General features: G+C 40.8%; 1 protein-coding gene across 1 annotated transcript in view; it reads right to left on the bottom strand.

Annotated features, from left to right (window-relative positions):
• Positions 1-8,866: 8,866 nt before the first annotated feature.
• Positions 8,867-15,004, bottom strand: part of LOC120765482 (interleukin-31 receptor subunit alpha-like) — a 31,077-nt gene continuing 24,939 nt past the window's right edge. Inside the window, exons 14-15 of the mRNA XM_040090392.1 lie at positions 13,524-13,587; positions 8,867-9,343 (exon numbers count right to left, since the gene is read on the bottom strand). Of these exons, the coding sequence (XP_039946326.1) occupies positions 8,867-9,343; positions 13,524-13,587 (541 nt within the window). The remainder of the gene's footprint in view (positions 9,344-13,523; positions 13,588-15,004) is intronic.

Below are 15,004 nucleotides of genomic sequence, written 5' to 3'. Positions count from 1 at the left end.
AGATACTAAATGCCTAACACTAGTGATCAAACATCTCTGTATATGGTGATTATTTATACCATGTAAACTTGCTGCTGCTTGGGGCTTAGCTACCTGCAAGCTGTGACAATATTTGGGTGGAGGAGGAGTTTTGGATTTGGGGACAGGGTTAGTACTGTTTGTAGTTCAGTCTCCACATTCCCTTTTGTATTACAAAGTTATGAGCTTAGATACTATGAGCTATGAATTGAAGTATCTTAGAGACAGATTGGAAGACCAGATAGGTAAATAATGAAGAATTAATGACTGTAGTGGTTGCAATGTTAGTAATTTGAAATTAATTTGCAATGAGGCCCTGCTGTTAGATGAGTCATCGGTCAGGATTCTGATTTAGTGCTTATACAGAAATGTAGCTTTACTACTCTAAATTTATGATCTTTAACAAAAGCTTTTCAGAAAGCTAATGGTGTTCTTGCTTTTGGATCACTGCTGCTGTTAAAAAGACACCTTTTCCAGCACAATACTTTGATTCAAGCCAGAAATCCTCCTTTTAAAATATGGTTCTGTGTATCACTTACCAAGAATTTTCAGATCACAGTCTTGGGTTTGCTGTAGCAGTACGTTATTTTGAAAGTGTTACCCTTATTGCTGAGAACACAGGCTAGTTGTGTGACCCAAGAGAGAAGCCTCCAAGAAAGCTTCAAGCCCCTGAAGGATTGCTGAGGGGATTACAGTGGAGAAACAAAAACATTTAAGCCAGAACCAGTCCTGAAATTTCAGAAAGTGTAAGTGTGATAGCTGATGTAAGAAGAGCATCTTCTGGAAGTTAGGTTATGCTGCACTGCGGTATAAAACTCAGTGCTGGAGCACCCCCTGCTGAGCTATCACAGTAAGATTTCAGGTAGCATTTGAAATACGGCGTATTTAGACACTGAGAGTGCTACAGGCTTTGTTACAGGCCTACTGCAAAGCACCACTATTTTTAGTACTCTACAACTGCTAATTTTGCATTCTAATGCAACAGTAATCTGCCAAAATGCACTGGAAAATGATGTACCTCCTTACACATTAATAGGAGATAGTCCATGTACAGGTGGCCTTTCTAGTCATATCTGAAATAGGTTTGTGTTGACTTTGATGTTATGCTCAGTTCATCACGTTATGCCTTGAACCAGCACTCGGGGACTAAGGCTGATGTGTGTTGGAGGTTTGCCTTTAATTAATTGATGAAGTGTATTTGTTTGGACTATTTCTTTTGTTGGGGGCGGGGGGGGGAAAGGTAAATTATAATGCCTGACAGCAGGAAGGTGCTTTTATTTAATCTAAGTAAGGAGAAAATTAAGTAAATCAGAGCTTTGTAGTCCTTGCTGCAGCGCAGTTTGGGAGTTTTGCCAGCGAAGAAAAGGAACAGGAACTGTTGGGCTGGATTCTGTAAGATGGCATTGGGCAGAGTGCCATGATGCCAGTGTGCAGAACAGGGCCACCTGGGCAGCGCAGCTGGTTGCATTTCCAAGACATATTGGGCTGCTGGAAGGACAGACAATGCAAGTGTAGGGGTGTAAGGAGAACCAGTGTGTCTGCCATCCTTTTTTGCACCTTGAAGCTTTCAAATAACCAAACAATATTATTAAAACAACAACAACAACAAAAACCAACAAAAATAAACAAAACCACCAAAACAAAGAACAAACAAACAAACATAAAGAACAACAACAACAAAACCCTAAAAAACCCACCCCAAACCCCAAACCAAACAACAAGCAAATCCAAAACATAACTGTCATTAGAAGTTAAAAACTATATATTATTTTATGCTTGTGACTGGGTCCCTGGTGTTATTTCTCTGTGTCCTAGGATCAGTATACCTTTTCATCAGGTCTGGAGAGCAGAAAAGGAGTCACAGACAGTACTACAAACAAAATGGACTATTTGTCAGTAAAATATTTGGTGGACTGAGGACATAAAAAAGTTCGCTGCAACCCTGCAGCTGCAAATAGACAAATATGGAAACAGAGAGGAGAAACCCTGATGCTTTATAAATGTCAGAACAAGAAACATTCTTAGAGCAAATGTCTTCAAAGCAATTGTATAACGGATTTATTAGTACACCCACAACCCTTTTCAGAACTGCAGACTCCTCAGGCATTCCAATGAGGATACAGCCTACATATATAGTGAATTCAAGGGTATTACCACACCTTCGCTTTTCTTACTTATTTTTTGTGAAATCCAGAGGGTCTTCTGGCAAAGGTTGAATGACCATTGAAACAAAGTGAATAGAATCACATGCTACTGCATTATTTTAACTGGTTTTGGAGCTAGGGATTTTCTCAACATCCACAAAATCCATTAGTTATTAGTGGAAATATTTGGGGTTTGGTTTTTTTTTTTTTTAATGGTGGGATCTTTAATGTTGCTTTTCATTGAGCCAGTGCATTCAATGTAAATTTTATCTTTTTTATGAATGCTTTACAGCATTGGAAGAATATTCATAAGACCCAGCATAACTAGTTAGAACTTCAATGTGACTGAACACTGTTTCTTTTTAAACGATGAGTTTCTGACCGGTGTTGTGTTGAAAAGCTATAACACAGTCTTTGCCTACATAAATACCTCATCTGTGTATGTTGTGTGGGCATTGGCAATTACAGCTTCTTTGTCACAGCTGTGATAATTAAAAGTTGCAGAAGCTTTTAGCTTCCGTTCCAAAAGTCAGTAGGTAGTGAGACATAACTTGAAAGAGTTAAGATTTTAGCTAAGGGTTAGAAGCAATTTATATTGATCAAGATGTAAGTTAGATTAGTAAATGGTAGGTTAATGATTATTAGATGCCCAAGCTAGAGCTAACTGTTGTATTATGAGCTTGTTTATAGAAAAAGTGGAGTAAGTGAACCATCATAAGAACAGATTGAAACCAGTAAGAACAATGGCCAGCACCTGGACTTGGTGTCAATCAATCAGGGGACCTTGGGTCATGCCAGAGTGTCAGAGAGACCTGATGAAGACTCTCCTGACTTCATCCTTGGAGACCACTGACCCAATTCGAGTCCACCGACCCAATTCAAGAGAAGAACTGCGCACACATGAAGGACTGATAGCCTCATTTTAATAGAGAGTGGGGATGGGAGGTGCTGGGGTTATGCATATGTATTGTAGGTAAGATCTTGGAAAATAAATAGAGAGCAGAGAGCCTTGTTCGGGGCGGCCACGCCTTTCAGAGATGACTCCCGTGCCGCCCGCCGGTGAATAAACATACCACTGTCTAACTTTAATTAGTTAGAGGGTCTGTGTCCGTGACTATATCAGTTTTCAATGACTCAGTAGCACTTGAAAATAACACATGGAAGTCACAGTGGCCAAGTTCATTTCAAGACTGTGTAACCCACTAAACCACCAGATCCTGAACATACAACCACAGCTGTAATGCCAGAAGGGCATTATTGCATCTTATGGATCCTAATTCTGGTGATACCCAGTAGCCACACACATGAAATCAATGCCAGAATGGTTTTTTAGTTACTACTTAGAAAGCCAATGATTGCTGATTGCTGAGTACCTTGGCTTGAACCACTACCAGCAAAGTTTAACAACAGCAATTACAGAATCACAGAATCAAGTCGGTTGAAAAAGACCTTGGAGATCAAGTCCAACCTATATCACAACACCACCTGATGAAATAAACCAATGGCACTGGGTACCACATCCAGTCTTTTTTCAAACACCTCGAGACAGTGACTCCACCACCTCTCTTGGCAGCCCATTCCAAGGCCTAATCACTCCTTCTGTGAAAAATTTTTTTTTCTAATGTCTATCCTAAATTTCCTCTGGCATGGCTTGAAGCTGTGTCCTCTTGTTCTGTCAGTGATTGTTGGGGAGAAGAGACAGATTCCCACCTGGCTACAGCCTCCTTTCAGGCAGTTGTTGGGTGTGATAAGGTCTGAGCCTCCTTTTCTCCAGGATAAACACCCCCAGCTCTCTCAGCTGCTCCAGGGCACACCCTGGCTCGTGTCCAGTCACTGTCACCAGCACCCCCAGGTCCTTTCTGCCTGGGCACTGTCCAGCCACTCTGCCCCAGCCTGCAGCACTGCAGCGATTGCTGGGGCCAAAGTGCAGGACCTGGCGCTTGGTCTTGTTAAACCTCACATTGTTGGACTCGGCCCATCGATCCAGCCTGGCCAGGTCCCTCTGCAGAGCCCTCCTAGCCTCCAGCTGACCAACACTCACACCCAACTCGGTGTCATCTGCCAATTTGCTGGGGCAAACTCAATCCCCTCATTTGGACCATCAGCAAAGACACCAAACAGGGCTGGGTCCAACACTGATCCCTGGGGGACACTGCTAGGGACAGATCCCCAGCTGGATGCAGCACCGTTCACCACCGCTTTCTGGGACCAGCCCCAAATTACTGTTTGGGAAAGGCCAGAGAATACCTGTAAGAGATTTATTGTTCTGTTATCTACTTCTGTGCTAGCAATCTATGAAAAACTGGCTGCAGCCTGTAATTTTTCAGGTAAAATAGCATGTCTACTGTTCTCCAGCTTGCCTAGGATTCTGCGGCTCCAGTAAGGACCTGAACCTGTTTAATCACTTTCCCTCTCGATGCTGGCTGTAGCTCTGCATGTCATTCTTCAGGACTTTTCTTTGTCCTTCCTGTATCTACCATGTCAACAAATCCAGATTACTTCCTTCGTGGGTTCATTTCTGTAAAGTAATAAGCCCACAAGTTTGCCTGGAGAAGACTTTTTGGAAGGAAGTTAGAGCATAGTTGCTACAGGAAGTGGCTGAGAGAGGTGGGGATGTTTAGTCTGGAGAGAAGGAGGCTCAGGGGAGGGATCTTATCACTCTCTACAACTGCTTGAGAGGATGTTGCTGGGAGATGAGAGTTGGTGTACTCTCACTGGTAACAAGTGACAGGATGAGAGGATATGGCCCCAAGTTGCACCAGGGGAGGTTTAGATTGAGTATTTGGAACATTTCTTCACCGGAAGAGTTGTCAACCCTTGGAACACACTAACCAGGGGTATTGGTTTGGTCACCATCCCAGGAGTCACTTAAGGACATGGTTTTGTGGTGGGCTTGGCAGTATTAGGTTTGCAGCTGGACTCAGTCCTAAAGGTCTTTTCCAACCTCAGTGATCCTGTGATTCTGTGAAGCACTGGATGGGTCTCTGAGGATGGGTAATGGAAATGATCATTTCTAGCACAGCAGATTGTTTTCTGTTTTATTATCAAACTGGTGCTTCTGCTGTAGGAATAGGTATGAGGATAAGATTATTCCCACACCAACACCACTGGCATGGAGTGATTTGTCTTAGCAGTCTTCTATGAACAGTGCTCAGAAGTGAGGGGTGTAAGTTGTCACAAGTTTTATTACCCAGGCTCATACAAATTCCACCAACATTGTACCAGAACCCATTTAACATCATTCAGGCAGCAAACATACTGTGCCATTGAGAGAGAGAAATAGGCAAACAAAGAGCCTGTGGCACTGAGTCAAGAGTATATTCTGTATCTAGAGGTCTTTACTAAAATGCTTCATTATTTGCCAGTTCTTGTAGCAATAACTGCAGTTGACTTGGATTGACAGGATGCCCCTGTGTTCTCTGCTTTCCAGACAACTCTGCTTGAGTGCAGATACTATTGTGCCATAAAAGTGGCTTTAAGGGTTGTCACAGGACGTCAAAGGCTTAGATTCTAGGGGAATTTGTAGGTGTTTTGTAGATATTATTATTAATTTGTTAACTGATACAGAATAAACCTCTACAATATTGTGGTTGCTGCAATCTCCTGTTCCAGGGTGAGAACTTGTTTATTTTGTCATTGACACGGTTAATTTTCAGAGCTAACTACTGCACTGTAGTCTGACTTTAAGCACTAAACTAAAAATATAATAAAAATTAAAAATAATAAAAAAAAATCTTCATGTCCATGCAAGAAAAAACATCTACTCTGGATACCAGAAAAATACATGTGTACTAATGTAGCTTTGTGATACATTAGAGACTGAGTATTGCTTTCCCTTCTCTGTAAATATAGAACACTAAAGCACTGTGACCTTGCAGTATAATATCCCATGCTATAGATCACTATGTTGATGTGCCTCCAGGTCTACAGTTGTCTAAGCTTTTACCACATCTAAATTCTCACTAATGCTGACAGTGATCATCCAGAGTTATGCTGACTGTGAAAAAATGGCAAAAATTTAATTATAAAATACCTTTTCTTCTGTGGCCCTGAGCCTTCATCTCTGCAATTTCACTCAGCATAACATAGCTAAGAATATTGAAGCTAAAAACACTACACAAACCACTTGAACAGTACTGTAGCACATGGAATGAACTATCTAACATGTTTATTTCTATAGGAAGGCTTCTATACACTAGTTGCTGTACACCAGTATATGCACACATTTATTTATACTGCCTGAAGAGGTCAGGGAGTACAACTAGATGATTATTGTAGGACTCTTCTAACTGAAATAAAAATCTCTGCAGAAGAGTCAAACCAAAAAACAAACCACAGAAGTCTATTTTTCCCTAACCTGAAGACCTGAGCATGGTATGTCCCCTAATCCTGTGTCCCACAGTAAGTACATTATAAACCTCCTTTTTGGCTGCATGAAACTATTTAGCAAATATACTCCTCTGTTTCTCTCCACATAAAATGTTATTTCTTTGCTGTCAAAGGATACATCAGATACATCATAATGAGATGTGTTCTTAATTTAGATCTAATCTCCACACTTTGTGTACTTCTTATTCTCCCAAATGTAGTTTACAGCCATTGAAAAAATATTGCTCTAATGAAATCAATTAAGAATCACATATATTGTGAGCTTTATATCTGCAAGTAGAATACATCTATACCTTCTGTTTAATATCCATAGGTGCTTCTAGTACAATTCTCCTGCTATCTGAATTTTCTTCAGCAAGATGTCAGACAATGGCTAGTACGGTGGAGTGGGTAATCACCAGGTTAAAAGCCCAAGTTATGTGTTGAGTTTCATGTATCAAGGCTGTTTTGTATACTGAAACTGCTTGCAAGCCAACTAACTTTCTTATACTTTATCCATGACAGGATAATACGTATTGGTTTGGTAGGTGCAGAGTAAGAAAAAAATCCAGAGTTTACAGGATGAGTAAAGCTATTGAAGGTACAAACTCCACCAGGAAAATAAATTTCTGTGACCAGAAATGAAAGAAATACTGTAATTAAGGAGCATGGATAATTATTATATTCTGGAAATGGACAAATTATGACTGCTTGATAAAGATTTTGTATCAGGACTTCATTGTCTGTGACAGCATTTCAACAGCACTACTAGGTATTACATGTAAAAATAGCTCCACTTATATCAAGATCATTTGCATTCTCTTAGATTCAAATCAGGTGAAGCCACCAGATTAAAGTTCAAAAAAATATGAAAGATATTTAAAAGACTCTCCAAACTTTTGTGATCTCTAGAGAGTGATTCTCTTAGCCCTTGTTTCAATTATAAGATTTAACAACTATAAATGCATATTGCTTTGTGGGAGAACCATGAATTTTAACTGCTAAGAAAAAAAAACCAGTGCAAATCCCACTGAAATGCAGGCTTGTTCCTGGCAGTTTTAACAGCTATAGAGAGATGTAGTTAAAGAGAGAGTGAATATAAACAAGGAAAATGAATAAACTAGGATCTTTATGGGTTCTCACAAAATCAGTGAAGTGAGAACATGGAATTTCTTTGAGTTTCTGCAAGCATGGCTATTCTATAATTCATACTGCCTAGTACGAGTGAAAATATTTGTGTGAATGCAAATCATCCTTCACTTTTAATGAGAGAATTTTTAAAAACGTCCATCTGTGGATTCTCCAATGCTTACTATACAGTTGATCAATTTCTTTCTCTATAAAACAATTTTAATAAAATGCTTCTTTAACTTGAGACAACAACTATAAACTGGGTCTTCTACAGTAAGCAGAAACCATTAATGCCTGCTGAGTTCATGACTGAGAAACCCCTGTAAGCCAGAAAATGGTTCAGACTCCTTGCATTGTGGAGATACACTGAGGAAGACCCTTTCATCCCCTGTATTCCAGTGGCTCCTCTTCCATGCAGTCTTTTGGAGGTATGGCTACTTGAAATACCTGTTCAGCTCCTAAAGTCTGTTTAGCAGTAATTGTCATTGCAGTGTGAAAACATATCTGCATCTACACCTCATCACAAATTATGGATGGGTTTTTTCTGAATGTGTAGACAATTGAAGGAGAAAAAAGCCTTAATTTAATACAAGTAACAACTCCAATACTGTTAATGAAACTTAATATCATCTTCACTTATGCAGCATTATTAATCTATGATGATTGAAGTTGTAAACTTCTAGTAAAGCACTAACGGTGTTTTACATAGATCAAGAAATAAACTTTTGATTCCTAATTTGAAAGGTTTGCACTAATACCTTTGACCAACTGGAGAGCTTCTTTGGAGTGGTAGATATTTTAGCTGGAATTTTTTTTTGCTGAAGAAATTATGGGATCTGAAAATTAGATCTGAAACTGGTCATAGTGAGTGGAGAATTTTTTTGATATCTACAATGACATTGTGCTTAGAGTGGAAGCCTGGAATGTCTCCAAAATACCAAGCAAGAGGTACTTTACTGAAAGATTTCTCATATAAGTCCCTGGAAGCTTTTCCTGTGTGAAGATGGTGGGACTTTCCACTGAATGACTGAGGTGAAATAGCTATCTAATCATATAATCAATCTATTTCACCAAGGAAACTTACCATAGTGGAGGTAACTATTGTCCAAGCTCACTGTCCCATAGGGTCCTAGTGGCTCCATTGAAGTATAACCAGATTTGGAACTTGATTTTACAGTAAGGAAAATAATGAAGACGCTTCAGGTTTAATTGGCTTGTCCCGTGAAGTTTGGTCCAGATGGCAAAAGTACCACCTGGCTTTGTTTGAGGTAGTCCTGGGAGAAGGACAAAACCTTATGCTTTGTTTGTGCTGGCTTGCTGCTTTGCTCCATTTCCAGATGAGGATGAGCAGTCCTTTCAGGCGTGCTCGCTGCCAGACTCGTCAGGGCTTTCTGACTAAACTCCATGCTGGCATAGTCACTCAGGAGTGGTGCTTCAATGGAAACCGTGTCTTCCTCACTTGTAACTGCTTCTGCAGGGGTTTCTTCATGCCTTGGGCTCACGTGTAGGTTATTGCTGTGTTTTTCTGACTGGCAAGTGTCATGCTTGCTGTCTTCTCCACCGTCTGTGAAGAGGTCCAGTGTCAGAGGAGCCTTTGACTCACGCTCTATGATAAAAAGGCTGGTGGTATCATTGTCTGACAGGGCCTGAAGCAGTGACCTTGAAACAGGTTTCCAGTTAGTCTGTGAGACAAAGTGAGGAAAAAGAATAATATGCTAATTAATCAATTTTATCTCATCTTTGGTTTTAGAAATATGAATGAAAATACTTACTTCCCTGATTTAAAGGACCATCTTCTCCAGTCCCATAGCATTTAATCAATGGTTTTCTTGGCTTTTGTGTTTACTTGGGACCAAAAGTAGTGACACAAAATGTGAGCCTCATGATATGCTGTTCTGAGAACACAGCTTTCAAAAAATTTAGCAAATATATTGCTATGAAAAGGTGTCAACTTGAACAGCAGCCAGACAAGATTAAGCTGTCAGCTGCTATGAACGATTTATAATTAAACTTCATGCCACATTGTGATCTGAGTATACCTGGGGTAACTAGTTTTTGCAAATTCTGGATGGTTAAAGAGAGAAGAGTTGGTAACACCAAGCTTCTTTATTTTTCACCTAGATTGTTCTGTGTTTGACCACATTTGCCATAATGTTTTTTAAGTTATGGGCAGGCTGGTATAGTTATTAGATTTGTTTTCCTTCCTTCCCGCCCTGCCCCTCTGCTCCCATTTGCTCTAAATTTGTTTACACTGGGGTTTTTTTTTGTTTGTTTGTTTGCTTTTTTTGCAAGAAATAAGTAAGCGTGTATTGTTTTTTATTTTCTTTCTTCTTACAATTTGTGATCTGACCAGGAAATGAGAATGTTGTTCTTTGAAGCCCCAGAAATACCAAATAAAATATCTCTATTTTCATCTTGTAATGGGATAAGTAGACATCACTGCATGGTTAATTTCTGCCTTGTTTTGAATAAAGATTTGTATGATATGTACCTTCATTTTCATCTTTTTTTTATGAAGAGCAGCCCAAATTCCAAAGCTACCAAATCTAAAGTAGGCTTTATGTCTACCTAGACTTCAGTAAAGCCTGCGATACCACTTCCCACAGAATTCTCCGGGATAAACGGGCTGCTCCTGGCTTGGACAGGTGCACTGTTCACTGGGTGAAGAACTGTCTGCACAGCTGGTCCCAGAGAGTGGCGGTGAGGGGAGTTACATCCAGCTGGTGGCCAGTCTCCAGTGCTGCTCCCCAGGGCTCAGTACTGGGGCCAGTCCTGTTTAATCTCTTTATCAGTGAGCTGAATGAGGGATCAGGTGACCCTCAGGCAGTCTGCAGGTGACACCAGTCTGGGTGGGAGTGCTGATCTGCTGGAGGGCAGGAAGGCTCTGCACAGGGATCTGCCCAGGCTGGATCACGGGCTGGGGCCGATGGTGTGAGGGTCAACAAGGCCCAGGGCCGGGTCCTGCCCTTGGGTCACAACAGCCCCAGGCAGCTCCACAGGCTGGGGCAGAGTGGCTGGAAAGGACCTGGGGGTGCTGGTGACAGCAGCTGAACGTGAGCCAGGGTGTGCCCAGGGGCCAAGAAGGGCAATGGCATCCTGGCCTGGATCAGCAATGGTGTGGCCAGCAGGAGCAGGGCAGGGATTGTCCCCCTGTGCTGGGCACTGGTGAGGCCACACCTCGAGTGCCGAGTCCAGTTCTGGGCTCTCAGGTCAGGAAGGACACTGATGTGCTGGAGTGTGTCCAGAGTGATAAAGCACTGGAATTGTCTGCCCGGGGAGGTGGTGGAGTCACCATTCCCGTATGTGTTTAAAAAAAGATTGGATGTGGCACTCGATGCCATGATCTAGTTGAGGTGTTAGGGCATGGGTTGGACTCGATGATCTTGAAGGTCTCTTCCAACCTAGAGACTCTGTGATTCAGAGAAGGGCAACAGAGATGGTGAATGATCTGAAGTACCAGTCCTATAAGGAGCAGCTGAGAGAGCTGGGGTTGTTTATCCTGGAGAAAAGGAGGATCAGGGAGACCTTATCATTCCCCACACCTGCCTGAAAGGAGGCTGTAGCCAGGTGGGTGTTGATCTCTTTGCCCAGGTAACAAGTGACATGATAAGAGGAAATGGCCTCAAGTTGCACCAGAAAAGGTTTAGATTGGATACTAGGAAGAATTTCTCCTCTAAAAGGGTGGTTAGGCTGTCCAGGGATGTGGTGGATTTACCATCCTTGAAAGTGTTTGGAAAATGTCTACATGTGTCACCTGGGGACTTGTGTTAGTGGTGAACACAGTGGTGCTGGTTAATGGTTAGACTTGATGATCCTGGGGGCCTTTTCTAAACAACATAGCAAGGTCTGATTCTGTCTGAGAGAGGCCATAAGTGAAGAAGAAGAAGCATCTTCAAAGAATCTTGCCTATATGCAAAGAACAGGAGACTGATTTGGGTGACTACTGATGTTTTACTTCTCTGTAATTAATTTTCCTGGTCTCTGAAATGAGAGTATCTCTGGTTTCTCCTGCTGCTCTGTGCCTTGGGATCTATCATTGACTTAATTTTGTTAAATAGTCCCCTGTCTGGACAACAGGATTATTGGATTATTTCTGCCTTTTTGGATTATTTCTGCCTTTTTGGATTATTTCTGTGTTTTTATCAAGAATTGCAAAGTTGCTGGACTAAACTGGTGCAGTTCAGTCTTGGAACAACTAGAAATTGAATGAATGTACAGAATATAGCGAGATTTTCTCCCTGCCTCTGTTTTGCCGTGCCTATTTGGGGAATACCTTTCTCCACAGTTCATTAATTGTTCAAATTACTTCTAGACAATACATCCAGTAAACTGTTTATTATACTGTCTCCTGACATAACGATTTTTCTGCTTTCTCCCAGACCAATATCTGCTGTCTGGTATTTCTGTGTCTGACATGTTACCAACATTACAGTATTCTCTGCCAGGTTAATACAGACTCCCTTTTCTTTGACAGTTGCTTACCTCTGCAGGAAAAGTTAAAGGCATTTTAAATCCCTGTATTTTGCTTTTAAGGATTTTATGTCAAAATGGCACTGTGGCTCATAAAACCTACTTGTCCTTTCTGTAGCATGCAGTCTCATTGTATTTCACATGCAATTCTTCATTGCAAAATGATTACCTGATGACTAGCTCTGAACTCATCTCTTCTTTACCCACATTTAGGTGGAAGAAAGGAAGAAAGCAAGGAAGTCCTGATCTGGAATGTGAAAATCCATACTCGATCTGTTGCAGGAAGCAATGCTCATGTTCAGCAAAACTTCTGATTATCAGCAGACTATCAGGAACCTCTGAAATGTTGTTCCTGATCACTTCACTCTGTATCCCCGTTCTGAACAGTGTCTGGCTTGTAGATACCTACTAGCCAATGCCCAAAATTTGATGAGATAGAAGTCTGCTTGTTAAAGCTCATGAGAGAAACTACTAGATTGTCAAGTCCCAAATTGAGTTCCAGAAAAAGAGGTTTATAAAGGAAAGCAGTACTAATTCCTGCTACAAAAACATAATCATAGGCAGTCTGAGACTTCTGAGATAAACTTAGATGCTCTAAAAGGAGGACTTTTAGTATCAGATGTCACCAAAACTGCAGTGGAAATCTTATTAAAAGGGGGAAGACAAGAAGGCAAAGATACAAATTAGTCTACTAATAGGCAAAAGTGGATAATGTAGTCTCCAGCAGCTGCTTCTAATAACTTTTTCCTAACAGCTGATTTCCCTGCTTCTTTAGTGCCATAATTCAGGTATACTTACCAAAACATATGGAAAAGTTGAGGGCAAGATGTGAGCATGCTGCTGAACCTTGGTGCCTGTTGAACAGTAGGTACTCCTCAGACAGCTACCAGCTGCCAGTCAGAGCCCCTGGATTGCTTTGGAGGCAAGCAGGGACTGAGGAGTGAGGAGCAGACTTTAGAAAACACCACATTACATGGCCTCTGTCATAATACTTCTCTGGAATTAGGCCACAATTCACTACTTTGTTTTCTAAGTAACTTAATGATCAGTTTGAGTTAGTGAAAACTGACTGGATACAAAAACTGAATTTCTCTCTTTAGGCTCTATCCACCTCCATTCAGATTTGATTTATTCTTTTAAGAACCATGCCTTTAAAAATGCTCTACAGTATACTCAAAAAAGTCTGAGACCTTTAATAAATTTAAAAGTGTATACAGCCTATGCCTAAATAAAATCACACCCCATCCTATATTTTCAGTATTACTCTGGCATCTAAGAAATTGGTATTAGACATTTTCTAGAGTGAAGTGTGAAAGGACGGATAACTAGCATTACAGACTAATTAAAGATCTTCCCTGTGGTTTTTTTTCACGCTGTCAGAAGAGTACTTGCCATATCTTGGAGTGCACTGCTGTTTCTTGGGCTTGGTACACTGGGCCAGTATGATATTTTCAGCCTGTAAAGAAGTATTTTACATTTAACATCAGGTTAAACGACTGACATTTCCTATAGATTTAAATTAATTACTGTTCATACATACCATATTATCATTTTTGTAACCATCAAAATGTTTCTACAGAGACATTTAAGCATTATGCTAGTTAAAAGCTGAAGACCAAACTTGGTAATCTACACTGAAATGCTGAGTTAATGATAATTACTATCTTTGTTTGATGACAAAGAAACTGCGAAAATGCTGGCAGTGTTGTTTCTTTCTGTAAGTTTATTCTAAACATTTAATATTTCTATGCATCTAATTTGTTATCATTTCCACAAAACCTCCATCTTCCTTGAGGGCTTTGGGACACACAGGATGAAGTTTGTTCCAGTAAGTATTTGCTCCTGGGCTTATATTCAAAAGTTTCCTTTCCCCTGAAAACAAAAAGCAAGATACTCTTGCATTCAGCCCACGTAGTCTGGGAGAAGCTCTGAGGAACAACACAACTCCTGCTTTTTCCTGGTTGTTTTTAGTTCGGCTCATTCTGGGAGCAACTGCATACAGTATCTTGCCTCCATAAAAAAAGCCTCAACAAAGGGTTTTGTAAGAGAGGCTGAGAGTTTAAGAAGTTCATCACTCTGCCTTAGTGTTGACTTCAGTATTTTTGAGTTTTGAAACTAAATTTAGACTTCATTAGCTTTAGGGTACTTTGCCTCTGCTTAGGCTGTGGCTGTAAAGTTACTGGATCTCTTGATGATCCTGTGAAGATGGGTGTTTGTCTGGCTGGTGAGTCCTTTCTTACAAATCAAAAGGCAATTAAAATGAGGGCACCACTTAGACCCTTCATCTCAGGTTCAAAATGTTCAATATTACTACAAATGTACAAATTCAAGCACGATTTTGTAGTGCTACACTGGGCTCCTCTGTGCTGCTTGGTTGTTTTGTGTTTTGATTTTTTCCCCCCGTTTTTTTCCTTTTGGGCCCAGACAATGAAGTGTGGCCTTATGCTGAACACAATGAAGTTTGCTCCAGGTCAAAACTTCCCTGTAGGTCTCAGAAGTTCCTGTCAAAACTTCTCTATCAGACACAGTGCAGCTTGAAATACAATCTGAAAATGTAAGAGCACAGGAGGCTTCGTGCAGAGTCTGTTTCCCAGTGGCAAGGACAGGAGTTTAAGCTAAAGCAGCCTGTGTCATGCTGTGTGGCTTTCAAACCACAGGTTGTGCCGTTTGTCCTTTAGCAGCCGCGCTTCCAGCTTCTGAGGCTGGTGCTTTGTTAAGAGGAGAAAAAGGGAGGGTAGTGTTCCAGGACGCCAAAAAATAACATGAGTGGTTGTATGCAATTCAGTTTGTCAGAAAATTAATATTAGAACCCATTATTATGCAAACCTTTTAGTCACAGTGTGTGCCCTTGATATTGTACCTCAGATTATTAT

Source organism: Hirundo rustica, chromosome Z, assembly GCF_015227805.2.
Source record: "Hirundo rustica isolate bHirRus1 chromosome Z, bHirRus1.pri.v3, whole genome shotgun sequence".
Lineage (NCBI taxonomy): Eukaryota > Metazoa > Chordata > Aves > Passeriformes > Hirundinidae > Hirundo > Hirundo rustica.
This window is presented reverse-complemented; position numbering and strand designations above follow the sequence as displayed.